Source organism: Prinia subflava, chromosome Z (genome assembly GCF_021018805.1).
Source record: "Prinia subflava isolate CZ2003 ecotype Zambia chromosome Z, Cam_Psub_1.2, whole genome shotgun sequence".
NCBI lineage: Eukaryota > Metazoa > Chordata > Aves > Passeriformes > Cisticolidae > Prinia > Prinia subflava.
The window spans coordinates 59,787,570-59,800,189 of NC_086283.1; the positions used below are offsets into that span (position 1 = coordinate 59,787,570).

A 12,620-nucleotide genomic window follows, 5' to 3' on the forward strand; every position below is an offset into this window, starting at 1 on the left:
AATCTCTTGGAACAATTCTGCATCAACACTGCAAAGGTGAGGACCCCCTTGAGGATGGCTAGTAAATGAGATGTATTTTCCACTAACAAGGGTGTGTGTATATTTATAAATCCGTTTCGTACCCTGATGTGCTTTTTGCTCAAACGGCCCTAATAATAAGGTTATTTTCTAATGTGTTAATGATGCATAGAATTACTGTTAGTCACAGTTCCTGGATTTAGAAGTGGTTGTGTGTCATGGTTCACTCAGTAATACATGGGAATCAGCTTTTTGATGCAAGTGCAAAATCAGTTTTTTGATGCTAGGGAAGCAAAACCACATGTTTTTCTGAATCTGTTATTCGTGAAGAATGTAAAATATTTCAGGATTGCTAATGAGCAGCTATGGCTGCAATGACAATGAAGGGCAATGGTCCCAATGGAGTTAAGAAAGACAGGCAACAAAATAAAAATTTGGAAGGAATTGTTAGCAGGGACCTGTGAGAAGCTGCCAGGGAGGGTGAAAGAATCCATGATCTTTGAAGCTAACCTCCTACAAGTGAAGGATCACTACGGAAGAGCAAACGATTGTGTCTTGGGTTATGTAACCAAAAAAAATCGGTATTCTATTTTGTCAGTTGAAACCAGTTGGGGAGATGTTTGTTTTTTTCCTTTTTCTCTTGTAACTCCAGGGGGGAGGGGGTGGATGCCTTCTGTTAACGGGCCAGCTGTTAAAACCAGGTGAGGCAATGTTCTTTATCTCTTCCACGACCCATCCTCCCTCCAGGGAGATATCTGCTGTTAATGAGCCATTAAGGTTCACCACATGACTGATAAAATTAAATCATTCCATTGTGAGATGCTCCACCCAGTGGGAGGAGCCAAGCATTCCTACCTGGATAAAACCTGAGATTCAGAACAGCAGAGCATCCTCTTTTTCCCTGGATTCTCAGAGGAAGACTGGACTCATCTCACCACCACTACAGGATCGTCTCTGCTCCACAGAACAACATCTGTTACTCCAGGAGGAATTATTTGGACTGCTTCCAACACCCTGGCCAACAGCGTGCCAGGTTGTATTCCTGATTCCGTCAGGATTCTCTAGGACTTTTGTTTGTTTGCTTGCCTGTTGGGTTTTTTTTATTCCTAGGAAAGAACTGTTACTCCTATTCCCATATATTTTTTTGCCTGAAAGCTCCTAATTGCAAAATTGTAATAATTTGGAGGGAGAGGGTTTTACATTCTCCATTCCAAGAGAAACTCCAGTTTTCCCTGACAGATACCTGTCTTTTCAAACCAAGACAGATTGGGTAATTCCTACAGAGTTGCTGTTTACTTAGTCACCTCCCACCTCTTTGTATGGTTTTGTAGCCCTCTCCTATACCTGCCTTACACTCCCTTTTGCACAACAAAAAATTCAAGGTTACTTAGCTGTTCTTCTTGCAGTGTTACACACCTTTGATGGTCCTAGTTCATCTTTTCCCATCTTACTATATTTTTTAACGTGAAAGAGACCGACTGCACCAACAGTCCTTGAAACAAGTCAAAAAAAGACAAATTGTGTGGAACTTCTTAGAACTACCAATTCTGAGCACCGGTTCTCAGAACTAGTATTTTTTTATTTCGATCCCAAGGGAGAGTACTCAGCTTCCTCATTTAGCACTGAGGCACAGCAAAATTCATTTGATCCTGCAGAATTCTTTCCATTTACCAGGGGAAAGTATATTTAAACTTCCAACAAAACAATAAATTAATAGAAGAAATAAAGATGTTGTTTGAACCCCGCATTCTTTATGGACGTTTGCAAGTGGTCAGAGAAAAAAGAAGTTATTTCATAAATCTTGGTTCTGCTTTAGGCCTGTGATGTATACAATCCTGACAGATTAATCTACAGCTAATTACAGTAAGAGCTGAGGAATGCAGAACATTAAAAAAATATTCAACCTGTATTTTCTATACAATGAGAACAGCAAAATCTATTCTGAATGAGAAACGGGTCACACATACTGTGGAACTTGTGATGACAATATTTATTTTCAAGAAAAATAAGTTCTCTACCACACTTTGAAACCCTGAAAAAGCTGGTAATTATCCTGGCAAAGGGCTGGGATACAGTCTGATTTGTGGGTGCCTGCAATGTGCCCTGAGGTTCTCCCAAGTTATATGTCATAGCAGTTACTTCCTCTCATGCTGTCTGAGGCTGACTTGTCACACAGCCAGACCCATGGCATTGCTATGACATAAATCCCACCATGATACCACTATCCAGTGTTCTTTTTCTGAAGGAATAAAACCCTTAGAGACCATCCTCACTGGATTCTGCTGCCCTGGGGCTAAGAGACTCCACTGGGGCCTTGGGCCGGGTTTTTTTCTGGGGGAAGGAGGTAGTAGAAGCCAGTACTTCTAGGGTGAAGCAGATCCACCAGTCAAGAATGGTATTCAGTGACTCCTTGCATGACAGATACTGGCTTTGCAGAATTTTGAGGAAACTGCCTGTGTTACTTTGATACCTTTTTGACACATGTTGGAAGCAAGTCAGAGTCCAAATCTTAAACCATCTTTTACTCTTGGAAAGAATCCTGAGATCCGTTGTATCTATAAAAATCCAAGGCTGAAGATTCCAACAACACACTAAATCTCTTTAGGAAGCATGACATAATTGACCTTCTGCAGTTCTTTCCAACAGTAGAAGTGGACCAGTTGTAGTGATTAAGTAGTTCTCCAGAGAAGAGTAGTGTTTAGTTAGAACAAAAATACATAGAAGAAAAAATCAGTTTGTAAGCTGGTCGTTGTATAAGACTCCCTGATAGATCTAGATTGGTCCTGGTTTTTGGTGGTTTTTGTGGAACAGTAAGTGAGTGATGTTTTGCTGAATTATCTTTTTTGGAGAAATTTTGGAAAACCTTATTTCTGGTAATGACTTCAATCATGATCTGCTGTGGGAGTAAAGATTTTTAGATTTTATGTCAAAGATAAATATGTATATCCAGCTTGCAGGGCTGAAATTACTGATGTTGAGCAGGACCTTTCTAGAAATGCTTGATCCTACAGTCATGCTCTTGTTTCCATCATATCTTGAAATGTATTTTATATACTTGGAAAGTTGCATTAAAAAGTTGAATTTGTTTTTCTTTCAATTACCATATGGTGTATTAGGAATAATTGTATACAATATACAATGTATACAATACAATATTCATATACAATAAAAACTAAGTATAAGAAAGATTTGTCTTTTAATAAAACACGTTTCTGTTTGTCATGACATTGATGAAAGTTAAATTTTCCAAGTATGACACTGATGAATGTTTATCTTTCTTCAAATATTTATGGAAGACTGGGAAAAATGTTTTACTGAAGATCTTGCTTTATTTAAAGGATGTAATAAGGGTGCATTTTGTTTGGGAGACATATCTATGCTTTATTTCAAAGAGGCACTGTTAACTTTTGTAGATCTATTATTGGTCCTGTGATAACAGATTGTGGTAGCTAGAACCATATTCCCTGTCTGAGAACATGTTTCTTTAGAAAGTGGGATTAGGAAATTATGCTCTTTGTGATCTCAGCTCTGGTCAATTCTTTTGAGTTGGGATAATGTTAGTTTGCTACCTGATGTTCTGTGCTGTGGCCTGCTTGAAGGTCTGTTCATCAGTTCTTCTTAATTTGGCCCTTTAAAGTGCTTGCGTATTTTTCCTCTTTTTTATTTTCTAGTTGCTGATGATGCTTTTAATTTCCCCCTCCCCTTTTACCTGTGACTAATTTATTATTCGCCCACTACATCTTTAATTACGTTGTTGCCTGTATGGGTGTGAATCAGAAAGCTATGATTAGCTCTTCATTAGCTGCTTCCTGAGCTTTCTCACGTTCATACACTGCATGGATACGATGGGGGATGGATCAGTGGATATGAAATAATGTATGTGCAGTCAGGAGTGTTGACTTACATTGAACACATCAAGAATTTCTTTTCAGCAATTTAGAAAATTAGGTCAGGAGGCAGGATATTAGTTGCGAATTTGACAAGTAGGTTGTTCTTTTTTTTCCCAGTAGATATGTATTCCAGTTTTTACATTGGAAAGAATTAACACCTGAGTTAAAGTTTGAATGCAGGCACGTTTTTTCAGTGTGAACATGGTGAAATTAAGAATAGGAAAAACCCACAAATCCTGGAGGGAAAAATGAAAGAAACTTATTTACACAAAGTTTCTCCCATTTCTAGAGGCTTATGTTGTTTTTGAATTTGCCAGGAGTTATTTATTAAATGCACAAGAGAATACTGCAGATTAATCATGTGACTCTGAATGTAGTTTAAGATCCTGAAAACTGTTTGCTGAAAAGGCTGTTTGATTTGATGATAGCAGATTGACATAGTTCATGTAGTCCTGCTTTTGTTATGCGTAATATAATTTGGAAGTTTTCTTTTTCTATGTACTGTTTTCTTCTTCTAAATTATTACATTATTATGTAACAGAGAACATGAATTGATGTCACCTTAGAAATATCTTGAAACAAACTTAACATAAAATAATGTTGTTTTCTGGGTTTTTTTAGGTGTTATTTGTGTGTATATGTGTGGTTGTGAAAGAAAATGTTTGCCTTTTTCATATGAATATTTCTTTTCTTCTGCTGTACAAGTGTCTTGAAAGGGTCTTTGAAGATGCACCTGTGAAGAGAAATTGAGAAACTTCACTTCCATGATAGTGTACAGTTACAGTATTCATCATATCTGGGGTCAAGTCAGTTTTGTAAAAGTATCACCAAGATATTACAGGTAGAATATGTTCACTGGGTAGGTGTTCATCTGAAAATTAGGCAAAAGGATGAAGCAGAGATTATTCGTGTTGAAGCCTATAATTAAATGCTCAACGCATCTCAAAAGGGCAAAATTAATTAGATCAATTGAAGACGTGAAGTAGCATACTAGGAGACAGGAGAAATTTCCTTCAAAGGATGTTAACAGTGGTGCAATTATGCCAATAAGCAGTAACTCAAGCCCTGACTTAAGTGTAAATACCAGGAGAAACCTCTAGGTTTTAACCTTTACTCTTCATCAGTAAAACCAAATTCTATGGTAGAATGTGTGTCTCTTCAAACATATCACACATGTAGCCTGTGGTACTTTATATATGAATTTTCCAGCAGGGTAGTCTGAAGATCATAGTTAAGAAGACTGTTGAAAATGGCCCTTATTTTTAAAAGAAATGCTAAAACATAAAAGATTTGCTCTATTAGACAAAAATAATCTTGCAGTGTTGTGCAATGGCCTTATTAAAAGGTAGGTATTATGTATTAAACTACAGAATATCTTGTGCCTTTGCTATTTTTAAGGGTTTGGATAGTTCATTAACTTGTGCTTTTTGTTTTCCTGATAGATAGCAGTAGTCATGGGATCCTGTACAGCAGGAGGAGCATACGTACCTGCAATGGCTGATGAAAGTATTATTGTTGGCAAACAGGGAACAATATTCCTGGGAGGGCCACCACTGGTAAGGATACAGAAGTTTCTAGTGACATGGCCCCTCTCCTCCCCCTTCCCCCAAATCATGCTGTGATAATTGTACACCTTAAACAACTGAGACATTTTTTGGTGAGATATTTCTAGATACTCTAGAAAAGTTTGTAGTTTAGTTTGTATTTTTAAGTATATCTGAATGTTTCTATCCTAAATCAAATATCTTCTGTTTATTAGAGGTGTGTATATATCAATCAGACTGTCAAGGTGCTTTTAGATTGCTGTGCACTGTTTAGATGATAAAAATTGTTTCTATATTCAATTATGTACTCTCTAGGTTTGATGCAAATTTTGAAAAAAATCACAACCATGCGTATAATATCTCAGGTCAAGTTCAAAGATAAAAGAACTTCTGAAGCAGGACTGATCTGCTGTATTTTTATGTCAGTTTACTGACAAAGGAGGCACACTTACAATGGAATTGGTCCTTCCTTCCTTCTGACCTGACCTGACCTGACCTGACCTGAAGAAGTCCTATGACTTAAACCTTGCTTTATTGTGGAAGTCATAGTGGAATTTGTGACTGTGAAGTACTGCAGAATAAGAGAGCTTTAAAATTACAGTAGCTTGGCACAACAAATGAATGTGTTTGAATGTGGTTTATTATTTTAGAAATAACTAAAAATAACTATTATTACTATTATTTAGAAATAACTGTATGTCCTAGTGTAGGCTCAGTTCTATACCAATACAAATAATAACATAATAATGTCAGTCTTTTTCTGAGAAAGTCTACTTAACATAAACTTTATGAGAAAAAATGAATTTTTAGTAATAAATGTTAGTGCTAGAACTAACAGCATCATTCATCATGACTATTCAAGTCTTGATGAAACATGGCTGGATAAACTTGCTTTTTTGACATAGTCAAATATTTGCCAAATTTATTGTAAAAAATTTATTGTGCTGGTCTGAGGCAGCACAATGGCTCTGTTTTGATTACAGTCTTTTGGGAACTTTAAGGTATGCTTCCTATGACAAAGCCAAATGTAAATCAAATGTCTATCAAGAGTCCTTCCAATCTGAGCATACTGAAATGGAGAAATTGCTTTGTTACAGCATTGTTAATGAAGATACTGCTCCACTGATTTCTCTAGTAACAAAGGAGGCAAAGTGTCGTGGAAGTCACTTCCTTCAACTTAAAATACTGGGAAGATGTGGCATGTCTCATTAAACTGTGGGAAAACAGCCACTGACATATTTGTTTGTTGACTAGTTCCTAAGGCATGATTGCGTTACTCTCATTAAAAGTATGAAGGACTCATCGTTTAATGTGATTTAGTGTTTGCTTGTATAGCTTTGCTCTCATTTCCATGGCACATTTTTGTATTGTGTTATTTTCCTTTAGAGTGAATTTTTCCCTATTGCGTCATCTTGTTGATAAAAGTATATTTGGCATTTTATAACTCTTTCAAAGTTCAGTGTATAGATGGCTTTTAAAATCTTGTGCAGTTAAAAAAAAAAAGAAAAAAGAGAAAAAAGGATGGAAAAGGTCTTGCATTTGTACATCTTAAATAAATTCAGAATTTAACTGGCATATGGAAAGCAGGGGCGTGGGACACACCGAAAAGTACGAGGGTACTTTGTTGTCTACTCTAATAAAAAAAGGTATTTAGTTTGAAGAAATTTATTATTTTGGTGGAGGCTTTCCAAGTTAATAAGAAGAACAAAGTAATCAGGAAAAGCAGATGGAGTAATGAATAGCAGCTGTGTAATGTAATGGTAATTTATTTACTGCTCATTAGGATTTTGTTGTTAGAATTTTGTTGACAGTAATTGTTTCAAATGTCCTACCTAGGTTTCTGTTCCTTTTTATCTTGTATTAGTGCTTTTCCACTTGTTTATAGATAAACGTAGACAAATTCTCCTCAAAATTAAGTAATTCTCCATAATTTTATCACTGTCATTTAGATATTTAGAGTTTCTTGTTGAAAAGTGGCATAAACATGAATGAAGATAGATACTATTTGAGAATAATATTAGGTGAGTGGGTAACGTGATTCGTACATCTTTCCTTTGAGATAAGAAAACTGTTGTGATTAAAGGCATGAACTTTGTACATCAGAGTGTTAGCACATTCGTTACTATAACTAAGAATAATTGGCCTGGTGGCAGGAACATCTGAGCTGTCAAAGTACAAACCTTTTCAAAAGGTTTTCAGCAGGACATCTAATACCCAGTGTGATCCGGAAAGCTGGCTTGGAAAACAAAAAAAAAAGAACCGGAAGCTTATTCTCTGGGAATAGTAGTAATTTAACATCACAAGGCAGTTTACGTCATACGTGTGTACTGACATGTAGCACACGAGACTTTTACCAGGATAGACAAGGAAATGGGTGACCCGAGTCAGGCCTCAAGGCAGGCGGATTGACTAGGCAAGTCAGTGACTGCAAGGGTGTTGTGAAGATGGAAAGTTTTAAAATCTTTCCCCATTTTCAGAGGAAGGTTTCACAACTATCCTCCAATTCAATTTGTTTCTTAGCAATCTACCAATGTAATGATCCTTATCTTTGTGCGTATAGATCAAACTTTATTATCTCCACCTGTCAGCCTTTCTGTTCTGTAGAGCTTTTCATATTCTCGCTGAAAATGTTCTATTTTCCTTCTTGTAAGCATCAAAACTACTTCAGACTCCCCTAGAAACTCCTATTCCGTGGTGTAGCAGATATTGTAGCTGTTATTGAGTAAGCTCTATTCTCCAAAATATCTTTCCTATATGAAAAAAATTGGATTGGACTTTATTGCTTACCTGCCTAAAACAAAACATCCTGAGGAAGTGAAAAAACAAAAATCCCTGGTGTTACTTATAGTTAGACTTGGAATGTGTATGATTTTAAAAATGGGAATTGTAGGAACAGTCCACCATCTAAAATGGAAGATTTTTTGGCCTCCTCCTTTGGAAAGGCGAGGAGTAACTTCTTCGTAAACAGACAGCTCTTGATAGAAGAGGACAAGTGTCACGGTAGCAGTAATATTCAGGGCCATTCTTCTGTGTTTTCTACAGTGGAGTATCTGTATCGTCATCTTTGGCAGTACTGCTTGCTAGTTCAGGATGTTATATAGACCTGTAGGCCCTTATTCCAGAAACTTGTGATTCTTCCTTCGTGAGGGAAAATTTGCTACTTTCTGTGCTCAGAGGTGAAAAAAAGTCTGGTAAAAAGTTTTCAAATTCATGTGTATTTATGTACTGGGGACTTCTCCTACATTCTGGCCTCATCTGTTGTGGAAAATAAATATTATAGCTAAAGTTTATGTTTAATTTCTTTTAATAATTTCTTGCTGAAGTAGCTTGAAAAGATGTTTCTTAGAAAATACCAACGTATCTTGTTGAGGCTCTTACTTGCAGTCTGTTAGAATTTAATGAGCTTTAAGGTAACTTCAACTAGCTGTAACTTCAACTGTTATTTAAAACTGCAGTTTGTGGAATGCTCTGCTCCACTGCTGGATCTGAAAAGGTGATGGAGCAAATACTCATTCTCATCTACTCTAACAGAGTAAGATGCATTTGGGCTGCAGGGTGCAGCTCTGGGTGCTCCACAATAAGCCTGAGTGAGCCAGTGAAATTCCATGATGATGGTGGAGTGGACCATCTATAAAATGAGGAGGGTGTGAGAGAGATGAGACTTTTCAATCTGGTGAAAACATGTCTTAGGGCAAATCTATCCATACCTTGCAAGGAGGAGTAAAGACAGCACAGCCAAGCTCAGAGCCAAGCTTCTTACTTGGTACCCTGTGATAGGTCAGGAGGCTGCCAGGCACAGGAAGTTATACAGGAAGTTCTGTTTATTCATAAGAAAATATTTGCTGCAAGGATGGTCATGCCAAACCAAGTTGTCCAGAGAGTTTGTGGAGTCTCCATTGTTGAGCTGTTCATAACTCATGGTCATTATGTGGTCATTAGCAACCTTCTCTGGTTGACCCTGTTTTGGGCAGAGGAGTTGAATTAAACTTTGCAATCTCATATGGTGGCAGGAAGAGACCACAGCTCCAACATTGTGATTTGCAGAAGGAAAACTTTACCTGTGTGGAAAAATAAAAAAGCTATTTTTGTAAAATATTTTAAAATTAGTCTCTGGATTTCCATGCCAGTGGAAATCATTGCACTATTCAGCTTTGTGCCAAGTTCTGCAGTAGTTAATAGTATTCATAACTGGTTGCATAATGACAGATATATGTAATTATTTAATAGAACAATAGAATAGAATAATAAAGTGTCAAGTGGTAGAATCACTTATCTTATAATACACCCTGTAAGTCCCTGAGTCTGGCCGTTAACCTCACACTGCCAACTGCACCACTAAACTGTGCATTAACCCTTAAATGCCACATCAGTAGGCATTTAAATTACCTCCAGGGACAATGACTCAACCACTACCCAGGACATGCTGTTCCAATGCTGCATAACCCTTCCAGTGAAGTAATCTTTCTCACTTCTTGTATAAAGATCTTCTTATGTTCACTGCTTAATGAAGACTCAATTATGTCTCTGACAGAAACGTTCCAGTTATTAATATGCCACACCTTCATATTCCATGGGGTAATTCAAATTTCAAACCAAAATCCACTGTTGAAGAAATATCTGTACCTAAATTTGCAGACTTGACAGTTTGGAAGTGTGTATGTGAGAGAAGATATATATATATATGTCTTTATATGATTAGTATGCTTTGTTTTTAGATATGAAACTTGGAAACTGAGATCTGTTTTGGAAATGGTGATATCTTTCCCTTCCCTTGCTTGTACTTTACTTCTGTACACTCTGTGGGTGATAAATAATGGTTTTTCCAGCTTTCAAGAAATCCTTTTCAAAGCACTTACTGTAGAGTAAAAATGCCTCAAGAAGTCTATGGGTTTTTTTAACCCCAGTAGTAAATGATACTGCTTTGTTCTAAGAAGGAGACCATTCATTCTTAAAATACCCTGTCAGGTCTAAGATTACACGGGTCTAGGCTTTGGATTGTGCAGTCCAGGTACTTTTATGGAGACATTGTACTTGATCCAAGCAGTTACATGCAACTGATATGCTCTTTTAAGGAAAATTATTATCATTAAATTATTGTGTACTTACTGGAAGGTTCCAAAATAAAACCTTCCAATGGTTATTCTGTGGTTAATATTTAAATGAGTCAGTTAAAATTCACAGAAGTGTTTATGCAGAGAAAACAAAACTGGAAAATCCTAGGTTTCAGCTTGAAACAATGCATGGAAATATCCCATTTGAAATTTTATAATAAGTGCTGAAGGATGTGTAAATGTATGCACACAAATGATGGACATAGCAGTAAGTAGAACAGTGAGGTGAATCTTGATAAATAAAACCTACATATTAACAGTAGAATAAGCATGCAAAGTCAAAGAAAAAAGTAATCTTTACAAGATTCTGTGATGTCATATTTTGGTGGTCTGAGGGAGAGTGAACAGGGAAATGTGATCAATGAAGAAGTATTTTGCAAAGATGTCTGGCATTACTGTACCTAAGATAGTCTAAATATTAATGCAAGAAAAGTGTCAACTGTGATGCTCATTTTCCTTTCCTTGTGTCAGGTTAAAGCAGCAACAGGTGAACAGGTTTCAGCAGAGGATCTTGGAGGGGCAGATCTTCATTGCAGGTTTAAAGAAATATTTTCCAAGAGTTAATTCCTTTCATATTTTAGACTTTCCTTTCCCCTTCCCCTTTCCCTGCCCTTCCCTTATTTTATTTTATTTTGATTTTAGATCTTTCTTAAGCTGTGTTTACCTTTTGAAAATAATTTCTCTGTTGTTTTCTGGTGCTGACTGATAGTTTTATTGTTAGAATGTCACAGTTACATTGTGTTACTCTAATTAACATTGTTTCCTTCATTTACTGCTCTAAAATACTCACATGTCTAGTGTACTGCAGCGTCATGCAATATATGCAGGACTTTTAATACTGAGTGTTAACAGAATAATATGTATTGAGAAAGGTAATACATGTTGCAAATTGTATCTTTCTTACTGCCACATAGAATTCACTACAAGCAACATCAAAATAGCTTGTGCTTTTTGTAAAAAATGACTTCTTATCAAACCAAAAAAATATGTGCTCTTTCAAGTTCTGCAATTAATAATAAACAAAATTAGGTATTACAGCACAGTAAATTATGTATTGCTGTATAATAAAGGCTTATTTGTTGCTTCAGTTTGAAGTGAATAAAGAACTACTTTAAAGGGCAGTTCATGCCATTTTTGTAAACATGTTTTTCTTTATAATTGAAATTAATTCTTGCTGCATATAAAGAATGCTTTCTGTATTTCATATTGTCATTTAGATTTTTTATTTCTTGCAGTTGCTATTTTATTTCATGTCTGATAACTTGAATGTACTATTTTGAAGAAAAGGCCAGGCATGAGTTTTATTTTTAAAATAATTTCAAAATAAAACACAGCTGAGTTGTTGCATCTATATTTTCAAGGTTTTAGAAGCTTTAAAATTTCAAGTTTTCATTGCCTGATTTATGTTGTTTTTTTCCCCAAAGTATTCATCTTGTTATTTTTGTATATATACAGAAAATCTGGTGTAACAGATCATTATGCTTTGGATGACAATCATGCACTTCATCTGGCAAGGAAAGTTGTAAGAAGTTTGAATCTCCAGAAGAAAGTAGATGTAAGTGTATAGAGTCTGAAAACACTGCATTATTGTTGAAATTAGGAGTGCTTTTCTCTGCCCACTTGATGTAACACTTGTTTTATAGAACACATAGTTTTTTCTGTGCCTTTATACATTTGGTAATGGAAGTTATGGTTCTTGTCCTTAAAGATTTCTCTGATGCTTCAGTTCTGCAATTACATTCCTGTTGTATTATTCCCAATAAAACTCTTGGAATTAAATACAAGAGTGAAGCAATTAGAAGAGTGCTTCAGAATTGCACTTCTAGATTAATCCAGTCTTACAAATTACTTAATTTAATTTTAAACTCACATAATCGTTTCCATGGACTTAAAATGGGATACCTGCTAAAGCATCTTTTTGAATAGAGATTTTCTGGGATTATTAAGGAGTTGAAAACCAAGGGGATAGACCTAAATCTTGACAATTAATTGTATTGATTTAAGAATTCCTTATAGTAAATGGGATGGCTATCATATGGGGGTGGAATTGTCCTATT

The 12,620-nt window shown here is 36.0% G+C and overlaps 1 protein-coding gene across 2 annotated transcripts in view; it reads left to right on the forward strand.

Moving 5' to 3' along the window:
• MCCC2 (methylcrotonyl-CoA carboxylase subunit 2) overlaps positions 1-12,620 on the forward strand; it is a 37,891-nt gene that overhangs the window by 11,493 nt on the left and 13,778 nt on the right. For both annotated transcript variants that reach the window (XM_063422357.1, XM_063422356.1), the window contains exons 7-9: positions 5,351-5,464; positions 11,035-11,099; positions 12,019-12,118. In XM_063422357.1, coding sequence (XP_063278427.1) covers positions 5,351-5,464; positions 11,035-11,099; positions 12,019-12,118 — 279 coding nt within the window. The remainder of the gene's footprint in view (positions 1-5,350; positions 5,465-11,034; positions 11,100-12,018; positions 12,119-12,620) is intronic.